General features: G+C 52.3%; 1 protein-coding gene across 9 annotated transcripts in view; it reads left to right on the top strand.

Moving 5' to 3' along the window:
• BCL2L11 (BCL2-like 11 (apoptosis facilitator)) overlaps positions 1-17,768 on the top strand; it is a 44,187-nt gene extending 26,419 nt beyond the window's left edge. For 4 of the 9 annotated variants that reach the window (XM_005857211.2, XM_005857213.2, XM_005857215.2 and 1 more), the window contains 2 exons: positions 2,864-2,979; positions 14,911-17,768. In XM_005857211.2, the coding sequence (XP_005857273.1) occupies positions 2,864-2,979; positions 14,911-15,009 (215 nt within the window). In that variant the 3' untranslated portion in view covers positions 15,010-17,768. Of the gene's footprint in view, positions 1-2,863; positions 2,980-5,386; positions 6,001-6,028; positions 6,153-7,072; positions 7,195-12,250; positions 13,161-14,196; positions 14,376-14,910 lie in introns of those variants that run through there. The other 5 variants (XR_001362841.1, XR_001362838.1, XR_001362842.1 and 2 more) reach the window with 5 other exon arrangements.
• The last annotated feature ends 7,667 nt before the right edge of the window (positions 17,769-25,435 follow it).

Genomic DNA, 25,435 nt, shown 5'->3' on the forward strand with positions numbered 1-25,435 from the left:
GGCAGTTCTGAATGATGGTTCTGTATTTTAGTTGTAATTTTGATGTGGTTGTGGGAGGCGGCGAGTACAGGCATTTACCTACACCGCCATCTTGGTTCTCCAGACAGAACTTTCAAACCACACACATTCAGCAGGCTTCCGCTGCCGCTGAGGGAAAGTAGCCAGTGGAATCGTTTTGTTTTATATCGAGCAAACAACATTTAGTTAAAATTTAGCATTTAATCCAAAGAATGTTAGCTTTGTGGGGGCAGGGCTTGGCCTCTGTGGTAGCTGTGCCCAGAACACCTGCTAGGACGAGGTCTGGCACGTGGGCATTCATAGTTGCCGGTAAGGTAGTGTCTCTCTTGATTTATTAGCATCCGGTAACTTGCAGCAGTTTTACCAGCCTACCGTCTTTGTAAAAAACAATCTGTATCGCACAGATTTTCTGTGGATGGTTGGCATTTTCTTTATTTCTGACTCTAGGGTTGAAAGCAGGTTCCTCTTAAAGAAAGCTGTCTGCAGTGAGCAATGAGTGGGCTCTGGAGCCCAGGGGAGGTGGGTGCAGTGGCTCTAAGTGGCCGAGGGGTGTCCCGCGGGCCGGCCTGCTCCCCTGCACGCGTGGGCAGGTGCATCTCCCTGCAGGGCCGTCTGCAGGATCGAATGACGCTCTCTGCAGGCTCTGGAGCGGATAAGTAGTCATTCCAAGAAAGGATGCTTTCCTTCCCTCAAGGGTGGGTCCTCTTTCTAAAAGTTTCGAAAGTCAGGAAAGAACGCTTGATTGCTGATAGCAGAAAAAGAACAGTCATGGTTCGGTACTGTAATGGGGTCAGTCCTTACAGAGCGCTAAACCCAGGAAAAGTGAGTCAACTATTACATCACCACCTGGCATCGTTCTACCCTGAAATTGTGTGTCCTGTCAGTTTAGTCATTTAAACTTTATGGACTTTTACATAGTAACCATGGAAATATTTGCATGACAAGGGTTCCGCCAAAGTGATTTTTATGTGGTTAGATGGGTGTTCAGGGACAGGCCTGGCTTATCCTAAAAGTTCCCCGTCGTCCGCTCCTGCATTCTCCGCCGTGCCTTTCTTTCAAAGCCACTTCCCTCTGGCCTAATTCCGAGTGCAGATCGTCCGGAGAGGTTCTGTGTGAGCTCTTGCCTGTTCACCCTCTCCACACTTCCCACCCCACACAGGGGCCCGGCCCTTCTCAGGTGCTGCATTTGTAGGGTCACCGTGGCATTCACTTGGGTGGGGGCTGGGGGACAGTTAGAATGGGGCAACAGTTTGGAGAAGACTTGGCTAAAACTCTTCAGGAAGTTCATTTTTTGTTTTTTCTATTGATTTCAGAGAGAGAGGAAGCAGGAGGGAGAGAGAGAAATATCAATTGGTTGCCTTCTGTAAGTTGTGCCCTGACCGGCAGTAGAATCCAAAACGTTTTTGGTGTACAGGATGGCGCTCCAACCAACTGAGCCACCCGAGTTCACTTTTTGTTTGTTTGTTTGTTTTGTTAATTCTCACCCAAGGATATTTTTTCCCTTTTTTTTTTTGTAAAGAGAGAGAGTGGAAGGGAGGGAGGGGGAAAGAGGAACATGGATATGAGAGAGGCATACGGATTGGTTGTCTCCTGCACATGCCCTTACCGTGGCTGGGGATCAAACCTGCAACCCAGGTACGTGCCTTTGACAGCGAATCGAAACCAAACCCTTCAGTGTGGGCTGGTGTTCCAGCCATTGAACCACACCGGCCAGGGTAGGAGTTCACTTTTAAGTACTTTTCAGAAGCTATGACTCAACGTCAGTTTTACTTATAACAATAAATAAAATACAAAGTACAAAACAATTTTTTTTGCAAAAAATACAAGAGGAAGCTATATTTATGTCATCATGAGATCTGATTACCATAGGATTTTTAAGTATCTTGTGGTGTTTGAAATGGAACGTGCGTGTGTAATTGCGAGTACAGTTCAACATGTGACATGTTTCAGCCCATGAGGCTCCTCGCTTCCAGTGCGTGTTTCTGCACTGCTCTCGGGTGTGGGGAAGGCCTTCCTGGGGGCGAGTGGCGACATCTTCCCATGCGTGGTGGATGTTCTGAGGACTTGCCTTTTTGTTTCCTTTCATGTTGGCTGTCACGTGGCTTTAGTGGCTCCATTAGCAAGCAGGTGTGGACATTGGTGACCGTGTAATGAAAGCCTCCCGCTTTTTTCTTCATCAAAGATGCCTTTGCTTTTATACCCAGAACTTTTTCTGCCCCCACGTGGGGTTGCAGACTTGCACCCATTGGCTGCGTGAATAGGCAGAACACACAGTTACGCTTTGACTTGGCCCTGTGGTGGCCCTGGCGAATCGGCCCAGCGCTGCACCCACCTGCGTAGGCACGCAGTCAGGCAGGCTGCCTGGGTCCTTTCTCCGGTGTCAGTCATTGTGCTCCTAACAGAACCACCATTTCATCTCATACTCCTCTGTGATGTTGGAAATTATCCCTAGGAGTTTTACCTGGTATTAAGATCAAAGTAGTTGTTTTACTGACAACCTCAATTTTTATGTCCTCAAGTGTTTCCGTGATTTTTATTCATTTGTGTGTGTGTGTGTGTGTGTGTGTGTGTGCCTTCTTGAAGTGGCAGTATATGATTGATTGGCCAGGAAATTTTTGAATTTTGCAACGCTGAAACTCCAACTTGGAGAAAGGATGTCATTCTTACACCCCTTACTCTTCAAGCAGAGTTAGATGGCGGGTGAGCCACGATGATCCGTTACTGTAGGTCTGGAAGCCAGGGAGCTTCCAGAAATAGGAGTGCGCGTGTGCGAAGGGCTTGCTGCCTGCACACCTGTCTACCTGACCGTGGAAACGATGTAATTCTTGTTTTTGTTCTGGTGCAGCCTCCATGCGACAGTCTCAGGCCCTACCTGCAGACATGCGTCCGGAGATGTGGATCGCTCAGGAGCTGCGGCGGATCGGGGATGAGTTCAACAACTCCTACCGCAACCCACGGAGGGTAATGAGGGTTTCTTACTTACTCACCCCTCTTCTCCCACGCTCCCTCCCAACCACATGCAATAAAGTGGCCAGTCATCATCCCACGCTTGTTCTAGAAGTGATGGGCGCGGCCTGCGTGTGGCCTGCCGTTCCTCCTTCCCGTGTTCCATTGGTGTTATGGCTGAACTCAAGTGCTGGTGGCTCAGCAGAACCCAGTACGAGGTGGCAAAGGGGGTTCGTGAGCACAAGCCTTAAACCATCGTAGATGCTTTGAAATAGTCCCACATAAATGTTATCATAGTTTCAGCCCATATTGGAGTGTCTATACTCCCGTTAGTTTGGGTCAAAGTTAAAGAAACATTTAACTTTCCTTCCTCACTCAGCCAAGGAAATGAGGCCCTGTGGTTTGCTGGTGATGGGTCGGAGCGTGTGACGTTGTCCTTTTGGCCCCATTGGCTGTCCTTGGACTGTCATTTACTGAAACGTATTAGAAGTAGGAGGCCATTCATTAATGTCCTGTAAAAATTACACCTCTCCCGCAAAAATTTTACACCCCGAGTTGATTGCCACTTAAATTTTTGGGGTATGCAGTTGATTTTATTTTTTTTTAAATTAAGCCTTATGTCTTGTTCGGTAGACGCAGTATACTTCCTGCTTGCCTAGTATTGGTAGACGTTAGCATTGGGTACCTTTTCCCCATGAAGACATTTGAGAGTGTGTAGCTTCAACTCTGAGAATTCAATGGGGCCCTTAGGAGCATGTTTGACTACGTCAGTGGTTCTCAACCTTCCTAATGCCACGACCCTTTAATACAGTTCCTCATGTTGTGGTGACCCCCAATTTCATTGTTACAAATTGAACATAATTAAAGCATAGTGATTAATCACAAAAACAATATGTAATTATATATGTGTTTTCCGATGGTCTTAAGTGACCCCTGTGAAAGGGTCGTTCGACCCCCAAAGGGGTCGCGACCCACAGGTTGAGAACCGCTGGACTACGTCCTGTGAGGGGCTCACCAGCCAGTGTGTGATTTCATGGAATTCTGGCTGGTTTACATTTTTTTCAAACAACCATGTATGGAGATATTTCTGTTGATTTATTTAAAAGGAAGACACTTACATCTTACTTCGTAGGAAATAATTGTTAATGTCATTCCTACTGTGTCACTTTCTTTCTGAACATTATCGTTGCATGTGAAGATATTTTTAAATCTCGTTTCTTCTGGAGGGAGGTCGTACTTGGGACACCTCCGTGTTTCTATCCTGCACTGAATGTTGGTGCGGTTGCTAAGCAAATAGACGTTACCTGTTAATAGCTTTCAATCATTCCTGCCCATATACGTACTTTCAAGCTTTTTTAAGCACATCAAGACAGTTTCCCATTTCATGGGGGGGACTTTCATTTCTTTGGTGTAGAATCTCCATAAAGGGGTCAGGGACTTTGAGAAAACTCACATTGGATCCCCTTCAGACCTTCCTATGGGAGAGAGGGTGGTGTGTGGTGCTTGGTGGGAAATGTGTGACAGTGCGATTCTGTCATTAAATGGGAAATGTCACTTAGGAATTTCTTAGGATACTGTCTTTAAGCCAGCAAAATGTCTGGCATTCTAACCTAACCTGACATGGACCAGTTCACAGAACTTAAGTTCCTTCTCAGCCTAGATCTTGAAATGGTAATTGTTTTTTGCAGGGTTGATTGTTTTATAAGGTGCAATAAAGTTACTGTTCCCCACTTCCTCTGCCGAGGTTTCTCTGAAGGGCTTTTGGGGGTGCTGTGTGTGGCTGGGCAGGACTTCTCAGCGAGGGCCCAGTGGGTGGGCCCTCGGTTGGTCCCCATGCCGAGGTGGGGGTCCCTGCAAGAGGGTGGGCTGCCTAGATCCAAAACCTGATTGATTCTGGATTGTGCCCATAATCCAGCAGGAAGGAGCCTGGCAGCCCCTCGGGGTGAGTCTGGCAGTGAACCAACCCCAGCAGCTGGCCTGCCTCCTACACCGTCTCCAGGTGGGTTGGTAGATGTCTTTGGGACCAGATCTGTCCCAGAGATGAGGCCCTTGGGCCCTGGCGCCTTCCATGTCCAGAAGCTCCGGACACGTAGATACATCAGCACGGTCCTGCCCGGTGACTGTGCCAGAGCCTTTGGCCGCAGAGCCAGGTGTGTGGAAGGATGTTTTGTACATTTCTCTAACCTTATATGGAGAACCGGTGTCCACTAAGCTCTCCCCCGAGCCTGCCCAGACAGGTCTGGGTGATGCCCCTCTACGGGGGCCTTAGGTGGTCATTGATGAGACAAGGGCTAAGGATGACGTGGGGTTGGAACACAGCCATCCCTTCACATAGGCTGTCGAAGGGGTGACCAGTTCTAGTCACGGGCAGATGAGACACAGGCCATTAGGTCGTCTTCATCACCTCGTCTCTCCATTGCAGGTGAGATGACAACATCTACCACGTCAGTAGCATTCGATCATTCCCGTCCTTCCTCCCCCTCCTCCCACTTATTCCAGTTTAATGTTTAAGATGGTTGTGTCTCCTGTTGCAGATATGTAACCATCTGCTCTCAATGTATTTGGTAAGATAAGTGTAAATCTCATTGCATTCTTTTGCTATAAGTCGACTGGGATACTGGGGGGAGGAGGGGGGACATGCAGACTGTAGGTTATAACCTGATGTTTCTAAAAAGGAGGCTAATATATCCTCCAGGTTTTATAAGTGGCCAGTTCAAACACCAGACTCTGAAACTCAGGGTAGTGACACAGTGACCCCGAGAGCCACAGGTGCCTGCCTTGATGCTGTTACATTAAACAGTCCATTGTCTGCAGTCACACTGACGGTTTATCCTTGAATATCGGGGCCAGAAATTTGGGGGAAACGGGGGGCCTTTTGGGAAAGTGATGCCTTGAACGTTCACGCTGGCTGCGCACGGAAGCCTTTGCCCCTCGGCGAGCGTGCATTTCAGATTCTTGGTGCCTGTATTTGCTTTAAAACCGTGACAGTACCTTTTCTGAAGTGTTGGTCTTTGATTGCCACGAGCCTTGCGAAGCCTGACAGGATATTCTCCCGTTTTTCCAGTTAGAGCAATAGAGGAAGTTGTCGCGTAGTTGTCGTGTGTTCAGGCCGCGTCAGGGCAGTGGGGCAGCGTATGACACGGAGCTGTGGAGTCTGAATCCTGGAAGCAGGAGTGAGAGAGGCACAGGTGAGCAAGTCCACTGCATGTTCCCTTCCCCTGTGACTCCGCGTGATGCCCCAAGTGACCTCCAGGGCCGGCGACACCCCTCCTCCCCATCTGAGGGCAGCTTACCCGCGCCACGTGGGGCTGGTTTTGTGACTTGTTCCGAAATCATTTCAGACTTACACAGAAGTCGCAAGGATGGCACGAAGAGCCCTCTTCTGTCTGCTCCCTCTGCTCTCCACTGTTACCCTTCCCACACTTACTCTAACGCGTCCCTCCTAATACCTGTGTACATGTTATTTTCTGAAGGATTTGGGGATACGTTGCAGACATGGTGTCCCTTTACTGTTAAATACTTCTGTGTGTATTTCCTGAGACGAAGGGTATTTTCTTCTGTAACCTCAGTGTAGTCATCAGAATCAGAAGCTAACCATGTTGCGGTAATGTTGTGTAGTCGGTGGACCTTATCCCCACGTGACCCACTGTCCCAGCCGTGGGCCATGTGTCCTCAGTGCTCAGCATCAGGAGGCACGTGCCCCGTGCGCCCCGTGCCGCGGACTCTTGTTGAAGGTGGTGCTCCCAGCTGTCGTCAGCACTCTCCTGTGTTGATGGAAGGGACGCATGCACAGGGGGACAGCTCTCCTCTCTCCCCGGGCGTGTGTTCCTTCATCAACAGGTTCATGGGTTCCAGTGTATTTCTATTTATTTTATTTAATTTCATTGATTAGAGAGAGAAAAAATCATCAATATGTTTTCCCACTTATTTGTGTAGTCATTGGTTGATTCTTGCATGTGCTCTGGCCAGGGATCAAACCCGCAACCTTGGCGTAGCGGGATGACTTTCTAACAACTGAGCTACCAGCCGAGGCTGTGGGTCCCTGTTTAATTCAGGGGGTTATGATGTGTTACACTCAGTACTTACTTTGATGCTCCAGTTGTCACAGGTTTGGCCAGTGGCAGCCGCCTGGTGTCTTCTCCCCACGTCATTGAACATAAAGTGTCAGGTAGTGGAGGCCCATGGACAATGTGCTGTGGGACTGTAGATGGATGTGTGGCTAAATGACCTGCACCCACAGTGTCCTGACTCTTACAGCTCCAGGACTCTGCAGGACAACGTGTTGTGGGACTGTAGATGGAAGTGTGGCTAAATGACCTGCACCCACACAGTGTCCTGACTCTTACAGCTCCAGGACTCTGCAGGGGAACAGGTGAGCGCGGGGCTGACAGTCATCGTCCCGGACAGACCTCTCCGAGAGGCGATGGCTCTCTGTGGGGCTCTGTGACGAGGGCGAGTAGCTTGCGGGGAGTGAGCGGTGCAGTGTGGTGGCCTGTGCTTCAGCAGCCTGCTCCCTGACTCCGCCGCTTCCTCACGGGTGGCACTGGTGCCCTGGGTTCCTGAGTAGCCTCTGCTAGTTTCTTCACCCTGAGAAACTGCGGGAGGGCGATCCAGGGCCTGGCCTTCCCTGCTGGAGAGGCGTCAGCAAGTGTGGGCGTGGTCACCCAAGGGTGCAGGGTGGCGTGTGCTTGCCCATGTGGATGGGCCAGGCTTGCGGTCTGAGGCTGTTGAGCGTGTGCTGGACCCTGCAGACCTGAAATCACGTGCTCTTGGGGTAATTAGGCCCATCCTGTAGCCAGCGTGCCCCCAGCCCCCAGTACCAGGGCCTGTCCAGCCTGAGCCGGTCTGTGCTCGGTCCCTGCTGTTGAGCAGTGTCGGGATGTCCTGGTGGTGGACTGCAGGGGACAGCCACACACAGAGCTGTGGCAGACTCTCTGGATGGGCCAGGAGGTGGGTGAAAACCCTTTCATTGCTTGATCGTAAGGAACAGTGTGTCTTTTGTTCACAAGGCCTACTTCCTGCTTGTGTCCCAGGCATGTGCAGGCATGAAGCAAAGGGACAACCTGCAGGCGGAAGCGCAGCATGAACCAAAGCAAAGAAAAAAGGGGCTCACGCTGTTTTTATAAATGATCTTCCTTACGGATCACGTGCAAGGGAGAGGTCTGCACTGAGCCTGCCTGGTACGAGCATAAACTGAACAGACCCCGGGGCTGCGTGTTCTCAGGCGGCATTCTTCTGAGGCCTGCATTAATTGAATGTTGGCGCTTCATAAAATAAACTGCTTTTCAGTACTGCCTGAGCTGAGAATAATGAGAAAAATGTGTGTCAGATACTAAACACACAATACAACATACAGATCCTATAGAGTTATATTCCTAAAACTTAGGTGATTCTATGAACCAATGAGTATAATAAGAGAAAAAAGTAAACTCGCTCATAGGATGATGAATTGTCTCACCCTTTGCTCACATGGATTCATAGAGTGACTGCGTTCAGAGCCAAAGCAGTGATGAGTCAGGTAAATCGATTGGCACCTGCTGTTTGTGAGTTTCAGGTTTAGCGGGTGTTTTCCTTGGAGGTGGATGCAGTTGTGTGTTTGGTTTTAAGCATCTTGCACCCCTGCCTTAGGCCGTTTCCACACCCCAAGAACAGTGACCAGAGGGCGAAGACCGAGACCCCGCCACGGGGACGCCAACCTGTGGCAGCGGAGCCACCCCTCCTGTGGCTCCCGCTCTGTGTGTCTTTCCCTGAGACCTGCAGATGGCCTAGATTAGCGGTCGCCAACTTTTTGGACCCCGCGGACCACCAGTTGGCGACCGCTGGCCTAGATGATAGCGACCGTGGGTTGCATGTTTTGCGTGAGACTTTCCATGACTTGTTGAGGATCAAGTGTGATCTTGTAGAAAACACAGCTCACGGCCAAGTGGGGGCCTCGGGGTCAGACCTTGCAGCGTGTCCATGCGTTCACCCGTGGGGGTCACTGCCGGGCAGTCCCTTTGGCATTTCGTGAAGGTTGAACTAGGGCATTTAGGTCTGGAGCTAGAAAACGCTGTCGCCCTGTCCCAGCATTCTGTCGGCTGCCACTCTGAACTATAACGGAAACGTTTCTCGGTTCTCTGGAGTTCAGAGAGAGATGGTGGTCACTGTTCACCTGTCTGGGTCTCAGGCTCTGCCTGTCAGACACGTGCCTCGGCCCTGCGGCGGTGCCGTCTGGGTGAGCGCAGTGAAATCAGGTCGAGCACTGGTGCGTGCTAACCGGCTTGGCCGCATCACGCTGGTGACACTTCTGACTGCTCCCTCGGTCTGCCACGCGGGGCACCTGCACGCTGCCTCGCCTGCCTTTGGGGGGAACGTGGCCATGAACACGTAACCAGAGCAGATGCAGGTGCCCGGAGGGGGATTCAGAGTGTCTCACGGGGGTTTTCATCTCCGGAGGAGGAAATGAAGATGTCCCCGAGGTGAGCCTCGGCCCCTGCAGGCGCCCTGCCTCTCCGTCACCCTCACTAGACCTCCAGCTGAGCCACGCAGAGGTTAGAGCTGTGGTTAGTGTGCACGTCTCATTAGCATGTTTCTGAGGCTGAGCCTTTCGGAACACTGGTGCCCTCTGGTTGGCCCCCCTCCTGTGACCCTCACAGGTGATGAGAGCACTTCATTCCAGCCAGCCTGGCCCGGGGCAAGGCCAGTGACTTTGTACTGCAGGTAGACATGCGTGTTGTTGGAGGAAAACCCAGGACATGGCAGGCCCGACTAAGGTGAACTGGAGGAGTGATTCATGGTCCTACAAAAGGCCTTGACTGTGACAGAGTCTTTGAAATAATGCATCAAAAATAGGAAAGTGGGCCCTAGTCGGTTTGGCTCACTGGATAGAACGGTGGCCTGGGGACTGAGGGGTCCCAGGTTCGATTCCGGTCAAGGGCATGTACTTTGGTTGCGGGCACATCCCCAGTAGGGGGTGTGCAGGAGGCAGCTGGTCGATGCTTCTCTCTCATCGATGTTTCTGACTCTCTATCCCTGCTGGTGACACTTCTGACTGCTCCCTCGGTCTGCCACGCGGGGCACCTGCACGCTGCCTCGCCTGCCTTTGGGGGGAACGTGGCCATGAACACGTAACCAGAGCAGATGCAGGTGCCCGGAGGGGGATTCAGAGTGTCTCACGGGGGTTTTCATCTCCGGAGGAGGAAATGAAGATGTCCCCGAGGTGAGCCTCGGCCCCTGCAGGCGCCCTGCCTCTCCGTCACCCTCACTAGACCTCCAGCTGAGCCACGCAGAGGTTAGAGCTGTGGTTAGTGTGCACGTCTCATTAGCATGTTTCTGAGGCTGAGCCTTTCGGAACACTGGTGCCCTCTGGTTGGCCCCCCTCCTGTGACCCTCACAGGTGATGAGAGCACTTCATTCCAGCCAGCCTGGCCCGGGGCAAGGCCAGTGACTTTGTACTGCAGGTAGACATGCGTGTTGTTGGAGGAAAACCCAGGACATGGCAGGCCCGACTAAGGTGAACTGGAGGAGTGATTCATGGTCCTACAAAAGGCCTTGACTGTGACAGAGTCTTTGAAATAATGCATCAAAAATAGGAAAGTGGGCCCTAGTCGGTTTGGCTCACTGGATAGAACGGTGGCCTGGGGACTGAGGGGTCCCAGGTTCGATTCCGGTCAAGGGCATGTACTTTGGTTGCGGGCACATCCCCAGTAGGGGGTGTGCAGGAGGCAGCTGGTCGATGCTTCTCTCTCATCGATGTTTCTGACTCTCCCTCTCTCTTCTTCTCTGTAAAAAATCAATAAAATATATATTTGAAAAAAAACGGCATTCATGCAAATGCCGTTTTGCTGTGACGTTTGACATCGCATCACTGCCCAGTCAGGTCAGCCGGAGCCTCGGGAGTCGGGAGGTGCCCGGGCAAGCTCCCCCCGGGCTTCCAGTAAGAGCACTGCCTCTGGCATCGGGGCTCTTGGTATTCTGCCCACAGCTGTGCGATGCCCCTGTTGCCTGGGTACAAGTGGAAAGTGAACTTGGTCTTTTGATTGCTTGGCAGCAGCATTGGCCCGCCAGCTGAGAACGTCAGTGGATGGTGGAGCCACATAAAATCTAAGCTGAGCTGCTGTGTGACTGGTCCTTGGTCTCACGGTGGACAAGGGGTCCTATCCTGCAGCCTCTCTCATTCGCTTGCCATTTAAAATACTGTTTCTCGACGGATTGGTTATGAATGGGCAGAGGGATGGAGGTCTTCCCTGGGTACCGCTGGCTGCTCTCTATCCCCACCCACCTTGTCACCTCTGGTTACGGCGACCCTCGGCACCATCCCACAGATGCCGGGCCAGCCCTGGGAATGCCAGTGCCATCCTGGGGGACCCTGCATCCTCCCCTGCCTGAACCCGGGGCAGTGCCCTCTGTCAGAGTCCTCTTTGGTCTCACAGCCCAGAATTCACTCTCCTGTAAAGTTCAGGACCTCTTGGGCATTCGGTGTTGAAATCTTGAAAGAAAGAAGTTGTTGAGCGAGTTAAAAAACGGCTTGGCACGATGCTGAGCGTGGGTGTGTGGCACTCACGCGGTCGTTGGCCCTGCCGTTGGGGCGCGGATTGGTGGGCCGGTGCCCGCAGTGGGCTCCAGGTGCAGCTGCGTCATGGGTCCTTGATTCTCACGTGGAGCTCGGTCTCTCCACCACACTGGCTCAGGGCTGTTGTGAAGACTGAAGGGAGGCGTGTGCACGCTGTTCAGTTCAGGGATGGCAGTGGGTGAGTCTCCTTGTCTCCAAGCTGGAGGCCTGGGGTGTCCGGGCGGCTTTTCCGGGCTGGCTCCTCCCTCTCTGCAGGAGAGGAAGGCTGCCCTGCCGGGCAGGTGGGCAGTGGTCAGCCTCCTCGCCACGTCCCAGGCGGGCTGGGACGAGGCCCCTTGTGTCCACCCGCCTGCTTCTCTGGTTTGGGATGAGAGCCTGTTTTGCTGTGATTATTTTGGCATTAAAGTGTAATTAGATTCCCTAGTGTAACCTGGGACATGTTACTCAGGCTGGAAGTTGTAAATGGTCCTCGGGGGTGGGTGACGCTGTGTCGGCATTCTCTGGGCTCAAGGCTGCTGCACACGGGGGTCTCGGGGCTGTGCAGCACCGCAGCTCTGCCCTGCACGTGGGCCGGGCATTTCCTCCCGCTGGCTGCTCCTAGCCCTCGGGAGTCCCCAGGGAGCCTGCTCTACCTGCTGCCCAGGGGAGCCAGTGTCTCCAGGGCCACCTGGGCCTCGCCTGTCCCAGGGAAGCTTGGAGCCCGTGAATCCTCCATCCTCCTGTTTTATTTTTCAGGGACTGTCATTGGAGCGGACACCCTGGAGTCTGGCATTGGTTTCTGTCGTGGTTTATTGTGAGAAATCAGATGCTCATGCGATTTGACTGGACTGTTTGCTCCCTTCCCGGTGCAGGGCCGTCGGACCTCCTGCTGTGACTCACGCTGGTCTCCTGGAATGTCCTCCTTTCCTTCCTGAGACCCTTCCTCCTCCGGGACTCGCGTGGGGGTGGGCCTGGGCCTTCCTTGTCGTAGGATCCTGTTCAGCTGTTTGGCTCTGTCCCTCACCAGGGTGAGCTCCGTAGGTGCTCACGTTGCATCTCTTTTGACGGAAGGAGCCTCCGTGTCTTGGCTTCGTTCTGCTGCCCACTGGGAAGCCGGCCTGTATTTCTCTGGAATGTTGGATGGTTTTTGGTCCTCGAGTGGGGACCTGTACACTTCCTCCTGGTCCCAGAGGTGGGGCAGCGGCCGTCCTCACGGAGGGCAGCGCCACAGGGGCCCTCAGATGGGCTGTACGTGGCTGTGCTGCACTTGGTGCCGGTGCCTCGGGACTGCCCATCAGGCGCAGGGAGTGTAGGCAGGGGCCTCAGAGCTGGAGCCCAGGGCCCCGCCTCCCCTCCCTCTCACGCAGGCCTGGGCTGCTGGAGCCCCCACCCTGCAGGGAAGAGGGCAGACGGTCAGGAGTGGGTTCCTGGAGCGAGACACAAAACTGACGTTGATGGAGTCCCTGCAGACACGTGGGCTGGCCATAAAGTTAGTTTCTTCAGATACAGTTCCCGATCTAGACCATGGAGATGAATTCCCCTACAGGGATGGGCCATGCGCTCAGGTACCTGTGAGCGTGTGTGAGCAACGGGAAACTGTGATACACGAATAGTTTGTATCTAAAGTATTTTTATGATTTAGAATAAAACCGCGTTACACGACGCTGACCTAACGGGTGCTGTGTTTCACTTAGAGTGTGAAGGACCAGGAGTGAGAGGCTGTGGGCGTCAGCTCAGGCTGTTGTGCCAAAGGGGACCACACATGGGGCTTAAACAATGGAAATGTGTTTCTTCACAGTCCTGGAGGCCAGCAGTCTGCGGGCTCGTGCTGGCTGGGCCACAGGGTCTGCATGACGCTGATGGCCGGGCCCTGGCTGGCCCTCCTCACCCAGCCGTGGCTCTCGGGCCACCGGTGCAGGTGTTGGAGGGCAGCGAGCCTGCGGAAGCAGGGTGCCCGTCCTGCTGCTTTGGAGGTGGGGGCTGGACCCTTGGAGCCGGCAGCAGCTCCCGTGGCTGTGCCAGCTGTCGGGGGTTTTCTGGGCTGGCACAGCCCTTGGAATCAGTGGTAATAGCTTCCTCTGTTGAATATTGTCCAAAAGCAATTGTTCGCTGGCTTAAAAGTGTGTGCCGTGTTGTCACGCGTGCTGTCTGAGAGGGCAGGCCGTCTGGCTCCTTGCTGAGATGTTGTAGTAACTTCTCATCTGTCAGGCGGGGAGTGGGGGGGAGGCAGGTGTTACATTCCTTTTGCCACAAATCCCCGCACCAACCCCTCCCAGCACATCTTTGAATCCCCTTCGTGTCCTTCCCATCTGAGATCAAAGCAGAGCTCTAAACGTGGGCAGACCTCTCGTGGTGTGACTTTTCCTTCTCCACGTCCCCTGCTGTCCTGGCGGGTGCGGGGGGGGGGGGGGGGTGGGGGGGGGTCTCCTCAGACACTGCGGCTCTGGAATATGAAATTGGCTAAGTCTGTCCCCGTGTGACCGGCCCCCTGGTTGGTGTCATCTTCACCCCATTCTCTGGTTCTGCTGAGGCTGCGTTGGCACCTGGCTGCCATGAGATTTCCCATCTCGAAGCGCTTGCCGAGCCCGGCACTGCACACCCTTTCTTCATTTTAGTAAGTCGTGGTTTTATTTTGAATAAGCCTCTTTTAACCTACTAATATTAGTCTGAACTAAAACCTCCCCCAAATTCTTCTCACACAGAAGAAGCCAAGTGATTTTGAAAGTTAAATCAAAACAAAGCCACCTGGTGTGTGACAGATAAAATCGGACTGTGGTTCGGGAGCCTGCGGGACCCGCCGGCCGACCGGCTTCCTCGTCTGCTCTGGAAGGAGTTGGGAAGTGCCTCGCTCGGCCTTACCGCCGTCCTGCTCGGGCCACAGGTGCTCGGGGGCATGTGGCAACAGTCGCGAAGGGGACTGCCCGGCAGCTGCTGTCGGAACGGCGTGGGGTCTGAGACCGGGCCCTTGTCACAGCCCCCAGAAGTTCACCCTTTGGGGAGTCTGAAACACTTGGGCCGTAAGCTGCTTCACATCTACCAGGGTCATTCTTCCCTCCCCTGCGCCCTGTCCCTCTTGGCGGACACCAGCTCCGGGGGGCCCGGGCAGCGGCTCTCCGGCCCCGGGCGGTGCTCCCTCCCAACGACCAGTGAGGGTATCACCTGTGACAGGAACATGTGGTCTTCAGAGGGGCTCCCGGAGATGCCAGGATTCGCTCTGCTTTTCCAAACAGTCTTCTGGTTGCTTTATTTTTCTTCGAAAAAGACCCTTTGGTGTGCCTGCTCTTTGTGGAGGTGCACCTCCTGCAGGGGGTGGGGAGGCCTCCCTTCGCCGGCCCCGGGGAAAAGGGCTGCTGGGACGGGGCTGGTTCAGGTCCGTGAAACTGAGAAAGTAAGCAGCTTTCCTTTTGTTGTTCCAGGACTTTCTGAATGTTTACCGGGAAGCAGAAGGCCACCCCCAGATGGTGGTCTTACGACTGTTGCGTTACATCCTCCGTCTGGTGTGGAGGATGCTGTGACGACGGGTTCCCGTGGAGCCGAGATGTGTGCAGACATTTCACTTGTTCAAGCGGACAAGCCCAGCGTCACGGCCCCCTGGCGCCATTGCTTTGCGGCCAGTGGCGGTCCCAGAGCGGCCGGTGTGGCCTGGCACCTGGAGCTGCGTGCGGACTTGACCTTACCGGTTCCTCGCCATGTGGCAGAGGCTCTAGTGTAGTGTTTGTTATGAATGTAAATGAGAGCGTATTTTCCTTTTAAAAATGTTACTAATCATGGTTCTTTGGAGCAGGATTTTAGGCAAGAATGGTGTAAGAACAGGTTTTTTTAAAAAGGAAGGGGAAATTTTTAACCAACTCATAAATGAATTTTTACTAAAAATTTAAGAACCTATTATGGAAACTCTCATGTGGAAACTGAGCCAGCTGATTTCTAAAGCTGCCTTAGTTTATTTTTACAGGCTACTGTACAGGACTTTGAAACATGAGAGGTGTGTATGATATGGCCCCTCCCTCCCTGCCGTTGCCTCTCTCGCCTTCTTTTAATCATGATTACCAAAAAATTCTTATGAGATGCAACTGATTCAAGGGGTAGAGGGTCTTTTGTCAGCCTGTGTTGGTATGCCACTGCCACTGTGTAAATATTGACTTACCTCCTTAAATGTAATTGCATCCGTGGCAAAAGTGCAGCTTGTCTGTGTGGCTCGTCTTCTGTGATGCTCCTCTCTCTGTCCTGGGTGCTCATGCACACATTTGGTCCAGTGTGTCTTCACGATTCAAGTGTAACTGGGTCAGAACGTGACTTGGAATCTGCCTGTGTTGCCCACAGCTCGGCCAGTCTTTGGGGAGCTCACTCACCGGGAAGTGCTCGGTACTGGTTTCCACGTGGGTTGGTGGGCTGGCGTTGAAGTACAAGTGTCCTGAAGAGAGAGTGTGGTGACAGCACAGACACAGTATCAGGGCCCTTGGCACTGTTGGCTTTTCCGGTTGCAGGCTTTCCCTCAGCACAGGGGGCACTCAGCATGAGGCCCCAGGGGGCTGGCAGGCCCACCTGCGGCTGAATTTGGCTGCAGGAGTGCAAGCTGGAGTCCTCGTGGGAATTGGCACAGGCTGTGGTGGGCAGGGCTTTGGATGGCTGTTTCCTGGGCATCCTGGCTTTCCATCCACTTCCGAGTTGATCTGGCCTCTGATGCCCACCACTGGGTCCCTGCTCTTCTGTACCCACTTTGAAATACAGGCTTCATTCGCTCTGAGCAGCGCCATGAAAACTCACGAGGCACACGTCCGCAGCGGTCCCTCCTGACAGCTGCTACTGGTTCTTGTCTCTCGGACAGCTGGGCTTCGTCGGGCCGCCTCTGTGCATCCACTGCTTCCTCCACCCCCACCTGAGAGGACTGCAGTGAGGGCACCCACGGGTGATCAGTCATTTCAAAGGCAGTTAAACAACGGGGAGACCCGAGAGGGACCGGTTAGAGAGCAGGGAAGGAAGGTGCCGATCATTCTGTGAACCCACAACTCCGACAGTTTTTGAAACCTCAGATCATGAAACAGTTTTTTTTAAGAGAAATACATGATTTTTCAAATGAGTCAGCAGTGCCAACAACTATTGCATTTCCTTTTGGCCCACCAAGGGCCAGCGTTTTCACATTGTTAAATTGCAAGGAGAAATTCATGTGTCTCTTCATAGTTTTATATAAATATATATGTATACATATATGTATATACGTGTGTGTATATATATTTTGCATATACGCTTTCTTTAGGTAGAAATACTTGATCTCAGATATTTTTCCTTTTTTAAAATTTCTTTTTCCCCCAAATCCTTTCTTGGGGCCTTGAATATTTTTAAAACTGTTGAGACTGAGCTTGTGTTCTTGGTAGGTCTGGAACCCCCTTGCTGGGGCACCAAGGCCACACCGCCGGAGGTGGTGGTAACGTTGCGGCCGTGGGCCTGCTGGACACACACACCAAAGATGTATTTGGTTCTGGGCCCATCCGCTCCCAGGATCTCCGTACTCATGTGCCGGTCCCTCTGACTGGGAGCACTTTACCCTGTTTCTGGGAGCGCAGGATGCAGCCCGGGCCGCGGGCTCGCTTGCTGCGTGCGCTCCTTTACCTCTGGCTTGGCAGCTGGCCGTGGCCACGCGTGTGAGGAAGTGATTCTTGGACGTGTAGAAGTATTAAGAACAGGATGTTGCACCAGGACATGAGAGGTGACTGGGTGTCTCTGTACTGTATGTATCTGTGTATCAAAATGCTTCCTGCAGAAAGTATACCTGCGATGGTATGCCTTTTACTTTTTCTTTTCTGTTTTATTTCTTTGTAGAAAAAATAACTAGCTCCCTTTCTGAAAATTTATGAGATGCGGGTTTTGTGCCTTGACCACCTCTTCTCATGCAAGATTTGTAGAACGTGTCCTGTGACGATCACAGAAATGCAATAAATGCCCCCCAGTCGCTCCACAGCGATTCTTGCAGTTACCCGTAGTCCGGCCTAAAAATGAGTTTATGAAGAATTTGTTTTTAGTTGTGGAGAAACCAGGTAAAAATTCCTTCTGATTTAAAAAAAAAAATGTACTCAGTCGAACCTTCTCCTGTTTCCCCTTCTTAATATTGTACATATTTTGACTATTTATTAGATTAGATCATATTTTACTTACCAACTGAGCCAAATGTCTGTGTGCAATTGTCTCCTTTACCTTTCTTGTAAAATTTTGTACAGCATAAATGAGCAAAAAAAAAAAAAAAAAATCACTGTTTTTTACTAAACTTTTTCAGAATTAAGGATTGTAAATATTGTAGATTCTTTTTCTGTGTAATGTGTCCTACTGGTTCATAGTGCTGTAACTTGTAGACATAATGTATATTTATTTTCTGCTTATTTAATGTCTTAAGTCTGTAAAGTGTTGACCTCTGACACGCCCTCCCCTCCTTCCCCCACCCCCCACCATCCCATTATTTGCTTTAACTCTGAGGTGGCGACTGGTCAGCTCACTGCCGGACACATGGTCTTCCTAGGGTGGCTCTCCAGCTTTGGTTCCTGGTATATGGTCAGATGGGTTTACATGCTTGGTCTTTGCTGTCCTTTGATAAAGCTCATGTTTAGACACCAATGAGAGACCATAAATCGGGCAGGTTTCAAAATTCTTCGGGAAATACCCAGTGACTTTCTATTGGTTCCAAAACAGCTAGCTTCTCATGGAAGCAAATTCTATTAGCTTCCAGGATTTGTCTTTTAAAAAAAAAAGTGTTATCGGTAGTTGGGACAGATTGACGCATTGAAAATGTATACCCTACAACTCAGTATTCAGAGGGCAGGGGGCGGGTGGGAGAGGTTCCTGCTTCCAGACCAACCAGAGGACCTACCTGCTCGTGCCACTCACCCCCTGTTGGCAACCGGTGAGCTGCGCCGCCTCCGCCTGCTGCGTGGCCTCGGGTGCTTCGAGGTGTGGACTGAATTGTCCTCAGGAGCTAATTGTACAGGCCCCTGGCCCGGAACTTTGGTCCCTCATTGGGTCAGCCTGCTTCCTTAGGTTGATGTCCTGCTTCAGGAGAGGTTGGGGGCCCCATCAGGATGGGTATTAAGATGTGGGAGCTTTAGAGAGACTTTTCTCCTGGTTTGGTGTAGATGGGCTGTCATCCCTGCTGATTTAGCCTGGTGCCTGTGTGTGTTCACTTTGCACATGCGTGTGTGCAGGGATGTGTTCACACATGAGGCTAAACCAGCTGGGGTAGCTTCTACTCCAAACAGTGCGGCGTGCAAGAGCATCCTCAAGCTCCCAGCGAAGTAACTTGACTACTTGTATTGGGCAGTTCCAGACTTCTGAAGCTCTCCGAGGCCTATGTCCAGGTCCCGTGACCACTCGTCACTGTGTTGGAACTCATCAGGTACTCCTGTACAAGAGCACTGATCTGTGTGGATACTGATTCATCACTAATGTGTTCCTAGGACCCAGCATATTGTAGCATTCGTATTGCAATTTCCCTGGCTCACTTTGGTTTGCACTGATGAATTTTGACAGGGTAATTGCCACTTTATTGTGCAATACTGCTGTAAATAACTGCAGATTTTTTTTAAGAAACTCAATCTTTTTATGTTCTTACTGAATTTTATATAAATAAAACTTTTCAACTGGTTTTGGTAAACTGTTTGATTCGTTTCACAAGACGGCGGTGGAACAGCTGGAATTATATGTGAATGTGTACACGCCCACACCCACCCTTTGCCAGCCACAGAGTGTATCACCTGCCTGTGGGTTTTGCGAGTTCTCGCTTGGAGACGATCCTGCATATTATATTTGAAAGCAAGCCACTCTAGAGGTTTGAAGTGGCTGGCGAGACAATGCAGTGTCTATGCACGTGTTCAGGTATGACTCAGCACCTGGTAGAGGGGGTATTGGGAGCCAGCTCCAAACCATGTTAATGAGGGATGATGGCAGAGACCCTGCCGTCTCACCCCTGCTCAAAGCTGGAAGAAAACCAACCCAAAAGCTGGAATCAGGGAGAAAGGGCTTGTCTGTAGCACCTGCCCAGGCCCCAGAGAACGGCCAAAGAGGGCCCCGTGAACTGACCATGCCGCCTATAAAGGGCCCATTGAGTGTCCGGCCTGCGCTGGGCATTGGGGGTGAGCTAGTTTGGGGATGCAGAAATTAAAGGCTGATTTGGGGATGTAACCTACAAAATCCTATAATTGCATAACTTGCCACTTGTCCTCTGAAGTAAGTGCTGGAAAGGTTAGAGACGTGGCTAAGCTTTATTTTAAGTAATGCACGAATCTGGCCTTGTAATTAGGTATGTATGTGTGTATATGTGTACATTTATCATTTCAAATCAAGTTGTTCTGGCTCCCAGCCTACTTCCTCTCCAAGGCAGGAGAGTGAATTTTTCCAAACTCCTCTGCAGGCCGTGTGTATGTGTGTGTGTGTGTGTGTGTGTGCGCGCGCGCGCGCATGTGTGTTATACAGGGGTTTCTATTTTCAACTGGGTTTCCATTTTTCCTATTGAGAGTTAGCTTTTTATATATTCTGTGTAAAAATCTCACGTTGGAAATATTTCCCCTGCAGTCAGTTGCTTACCTTTTTTCTCCAACATGATGAAGATTTGCAAACATACAGAAAAGTTGCAGGAATTTTAGAGAGCACCACGCACCATCAACTACCCTCCCAGCCACATTTCATTACACCTGCCGTGTCACATATCAACCTACCCATTAATCCACCTACATGGTGATGTATTTCAAAGTAAATTGTAGTCATTGGCAACCTTCCTCTAAATACATATAATTTAGAGTTCGTTTTTCTTTTTTTTAGATGAAATTTACACACAATAAAGCATCTGAATCTTAAGTGTGCACTTGCTCAGTTTTCACCAAGGGCACAGCTATCACCCAGCCCCGATTCCCGGCACTCCCAGGGCTCCCTCCTGCTCCTTACCCTGCATATCCCCACAGGCAGCCTCTATTCTGATATTTTCCCGCCATAGATTTGCTTCTATGGATCACTTGAATTGGGATCATGTATGTGGTCTGTGTCTGGTTTCTTTCTTGTTCAGCATCATGTTTTTGAGAACCCCATTACAATGATCAATAATTTCCTTTTTATTGCTGAATAGTATTCTCTGCACCGTCATGAATGAGCACTGAGCTGTGCCACTTTGGGGCTACGATGAACACGGCTGCCCTGTGGAGTCTCACGTGTCTTTTTGTGGACATGTTTTATTTCGCTGCGTGTCTTCTAACTGCTGTCGCGCACTTGATGTGGCTGTAGCCATTTTAGAAGTCAGTTTTATCTTAGATTTCCATATTTAAGAGCCCTTCCCAGTGCCAAAGTTTTAAATATTTTCTTACGTTTTATTCATATAACCATACAGTCTTTTAATCTTTAATCCACCTGACATTTATTTTTGTAACTGCTGCGTAGTGTGACTCTAACTTCATTTTCTTTGCACCATCTTTGTTTAATCTGCTATTCTAATTACTATAGTTTTATGATATGTTTTTAACTTCTCATCCCTATTTTTCAAGATTGTCACTGCTATTCTACTTTTTGTCATTCATGTGAATTTTTGAATAGGTTTTGTTTCTTAAAGATTGCTTAGGGGTCTTGTATGGGATGACAATGACTGTATATTAATTTACAAGAGTATCACCTTTATAACAAGACTAGAGGCCCTATGCATGAAATTCGTGCAAGAGTAGGCCTTCACAGCCCCGGCTGTCTCAGCCCTCACAGCCCCAGCTTCGTCCGGAAGGTCGTCCGGAAGGACGTCTGAATGGTTATTCCGCTGTTCGGCCAGTCGGTCGATTTGCATGTTATGCTTTTATTATTATAGATGTTTTCCAAGGTGGGTAGTGTTTTTACCCACCCACTAGGCTTGTTTTCCTATGCTTTTAGTGCACTGGGCTTTTCTTCCCATAGATCCTGCACATTTCTTGTGAGCTTTTCCTAGGGAGGGGTGGGATTACCCAGCATCCATCCCACCCAGTGCCCCCCCTTATAACTACAATTGCCCCCCTTATAACCATCACCTGCTACCTTTGACCTTTTCCTGCCCCCAGTACAGCTGAGAGCAGGACCAGTGCCTACACTTGGTCAGTCCAACGCTCTTCCCAGCTCTGGGGTCTAATCAAGCTGGACAAGGAAGGCTGCAGGGTCTGCTTGCCATTCCCTGGCCATGGTGCCTGCTGTCCGGCCACCAGCAGGCCAGTCCCTGGCTCCCCAGCCTCCTGTTTGTTCCCTGGACTCAGTGCCCACCCCTCCAGTTTGTGGTCATCCTCTTTGTACTAAGTTAGCCAGAGTGGGCTTCTGTGGCTGGCAGCCGCAAACTGAATCATTCCTGTCAGCGAGGACTGAATAAAAAGGCTGAAAGTTCTCTATAAACAATAGCCATTCAGATGTGAAGTGACGGGCTGATGGTTACAATTGCCATTGATGAAGAAGGGGCTCTGAGATGGAAAGTGACAGGGCACTTTCAGTGACGGTCTCCAATCTTCCTGTGGGTGCCTTCTACCCCGGGCCTCCTGAAAACTCTCCCTAAGGCAAGCCCTAAGTCGCAGGGAGCTTATCACCAAGGAGAAGATACAGGTACCAGAATGGCAAAGGCCTGGTTTGTAGGCCTGTTGCTGCTGATTTACATCTGTTACTGAAAGGGGCTTGGAAAGGCAAAATTAGAGGCGCATCATGACCTGCCTCTGCGAGCACCTACTCAGGCCTGGCCCCTCCCAGGGCAGGACGCCCTGCTGCCCACCCAGGCCTCGGGGTTCAGGCCAGCGGAGCTCCCAAGCAGACTCCCGTCACCCACCCAGCCAGGCGCTGGCCGCCTGTGGCTTGCAGGTCAGTGCTCTCGCCCCTGCCACGGGAGTTTTAATCACTGCCTCTGAAATCGTGTGTCTCTGGCCTCTGGACTGTAAGGATCAGCACCATGCCCGGCACCTCGCAGGCCCTCACACATGACCCCATGTCTGCAATTTACTCTCATGATCTTGGGTGCCTAGGAGGACAAAGCGGACGTGGCACGATGTTAACATTGGGGAGTTTGGGTGGGGGCTGTAAGGAAGTTATACTGTTTTTGTAAGTTTGAAATGATGTCAAATTTTAAAAATTAAGTGGGACCCGCTGGTTGTGCCTAGATGTTGGTGGGGAGCAGAGGTGTGGGGACAGTCAGGAGTGCTCACAGGGGCCTGGGGCCTGGGCGGAAGGAGAGAGAACCGGGAAGCCGGACTGTGCCAGAGTGACTGTGGGTGGCACTTCCTGAGAAGAGCAGGGAGGGGCTGGAGCGGGGGCTGGGGCAGAGGGAGAGCTCCAGGGCTCTGTTGTATGGAGCTGCCCGCTCACCTCGGGGCTTATCCAGAAACTGTTATCAATTCATTTTAAAGAGAAAACGCTGGGTTTTTGGAAAGGGATCCCAGCCAGTTGGACTGTAAACCCTTGGCTGAGTGAAGAAAGCCTGCAGCGTAAATCTTCAGGCCTTGGCTGTAATGAGCCACCTTCTTGTGAAACACAATGTGAGGACACGGTGAGAGATGGAGCGTGGGGGACACGGCATGGGGAGGGGGTCCCCAACTCCGGGGGACGTTAGACTCCCCCAGGGCTTTTATAAAATGCCCACTTGCAGGGCCCTCCAAACTCCGCGGGCTCCAGGGTTGTAGTTTTTAAAGCTCCTGAGTCATTACAGTGTGTGGCCGGGCTTCGGGGCCACGAGCCAGCTTACTCGGGACGCCCACGATGACCAGAAACGGGCCGGTGGCCGCATGACTGGTCAAGTGTCCCAAGGACCGTGCCCTGAGGACAGCGCTCGATAAAGTGCCTTCTGTTTGTTTTGTTATAGTTTTGAAATGTTCAGTTCTCGTGTCTGTTTCCTTCTCCTGCCCTGGCACAGGCATCCACGCCTCCTGCCAAATTCGGGTGAGTGGGAGGACCGAGTGGGCTGGAGGGCCCAGGGCCACGGCCACGGCCGGGTGTAGGGGAGGCAGCCCCAGGCCGTGAGCCCAGGAGGAGCCCCTCGATCCATCAATCGTCAGGTAGGACGGAGCCTCTTCCTGACAAGCCCAGGGAGCCCAGTGAGGCCAGAGAAAGGGAAGGGGCCCCAGCTGGGCCCACGGGGCAGTGGGACGGGTAATGAATGAAGGTGTGGGTCACGGGGTGCTTGACGCTGGCCTCCCACAGCAAGCTGATCTGTGAGGGGGTCTCGGGAGCAGGAATGGAACATGATCCCCTGATGAGCAGGCAGGCAGCTGTGAGACAGGCCTCCGGGTGTGCGTTCAGGTGTGAGCACTCGCGGGAACATGGGGGGGGGGGGGGGGGGGGAGATCACCACCACGTGGTCCCCAGCTGGAAGGGAGCCCTTCCAAGGGAGAGTCAGCTCATGTGCTCGCTCAGTGCTAAGCAAGGATGCTGCCGGCCCACCAGCCCTGCCTCTGTGACAGCCCCATGGCACGGCCCCGCCCAGGGGAGGGTGTCCTGTGCCCACCCAGCCTGGAGGGTCAGGCCAGCGGGTCCCCAGTGAGGCTCCCGCTTCAGGCACCATCACTGAGCCCAGGCCGGCCATCTGCTGGCTTGCATCTGAAGTTGTGTCTCTGGCCTCTGGACGGTACGGATCCAGCAGCATCCCGGGTCAGCAGGGCCCAGCATCGCATCTGGCACCTAGGAGGCCCTCACATGGGACCCCGGGGTGGGTGGGTGCCCTTAAATGTCTGAATTGGATCCTGTGGGAAAGCATTCTTCAGGTCTCCGTCTGTGCGTGGCTGCTAGACTGCGATTTGCACTTTTTCCCACTTAAAAAGTGGTGAGAACACTGGGCCTCTTCCAATTACCGACTTCTTCCTTAAGAGGCGGGCCCAGTCTTTGGCAACGGTTCTCCTTTTTAGGTCCCTCTGTTGCTTCACAGCGGCCCCTTCCACACCCCACCTGCTCGGCCCCGGGGCCGGGAGGCCTCCTCTGAGCCCCTTCCTTGGACAGCCGCTGCCCGAGCTGGTGCTGGCCAGGTTCTGAGAAAGAAACCCCCAAAGACTAGCGGCTGGAGCCCCTCGATGCTGCGGCCTCTTGCAGCCTGGGGACACGTGTGCTTTGGACCAGTGAGCTGCTGTCTAACCTTGGTGCTAGGATAAACCCGAAGTCTTCCTCAGTCATGAGACAGGGACACTTTGGGGAAACCAGCCCAACAATATGGCGTTTCCTGGAACACCCACCTCACTTCCCAATCGCAGCCTTGCTGCCTGTCCTCTTTCTAAGTGCTCTTCCCCAGGGTCCACGGGGCTGGCTTCCTCACCCCTGCAGCTGTCTGCTCAGAAGTCACCCTCGCGGTGTGGCCCTCCCCCGCTGTCCACTCGGCCCCCCTTCGTGGTCTTCCCGCACACACTCCCGGAGCCCAGTCCAGGGTGGGACTCAGAGCAGCTGTGGGACGACTGGGAGGATTCGGGTCCTACTCTCAGGGCCTCGGGGCTTGGAGAGGCCTGGGCGCTGTGCTCCATGAGAATAGGGGCTGTTTGGCCTGTTCCTTCATCCCCAGCATCAGCACATAGTAGGTGCTCAAGAAACATCTGTGGAGTGACGTAGTTCTTGAGTCACCTGGACAGTTTATGAGAGGACTGGACAGTGGCGAGGCAGAGGCTGGCCCGCCCCTCCAGAGCCCGGTGGCACCCTTTGTGGGGCCTGGCCCAAAGGACGGTGCCCAGGCCAGAGTTTCTCTAACCCCCAGAAGAAATCAGGCTTAAAAGACTTGCCCACCAGATGGGCAGGGCACCGAGTCTCTTACCTGCCAGTGTCTGCAAAGAGGCCTCTGGGAGTGTTCTCCGAACACCAAAGGGAACGGGCTCCCTGCCACCTTCATGGCAGAAAAGTTTAGACAGACAGACAGACAGGCTGAGGTGTGAGAGGAAACCCCATGTACAGCCAGCGAGGCTGGTTCTGTATGGACCGTATGGATGGGCAGGCGGGAGCGCCCACAGGCTGTGT

The sequence above is a fragment of the Myotis brandtii genome, unplaced genomic scaffold (assembly GCF_000412655.1).
Source record: "Myotis brandtii unplaced genomic scaffold, ASM41265v1 scaffold1085, whole genome shotgun sequence".
NCBI classification, from domain to species: Eukaryota; Metazoa; Chordata; class Mammalia; order Chiroptera; family Vespertilionidae; genus Myotis; species Myotis brandtii.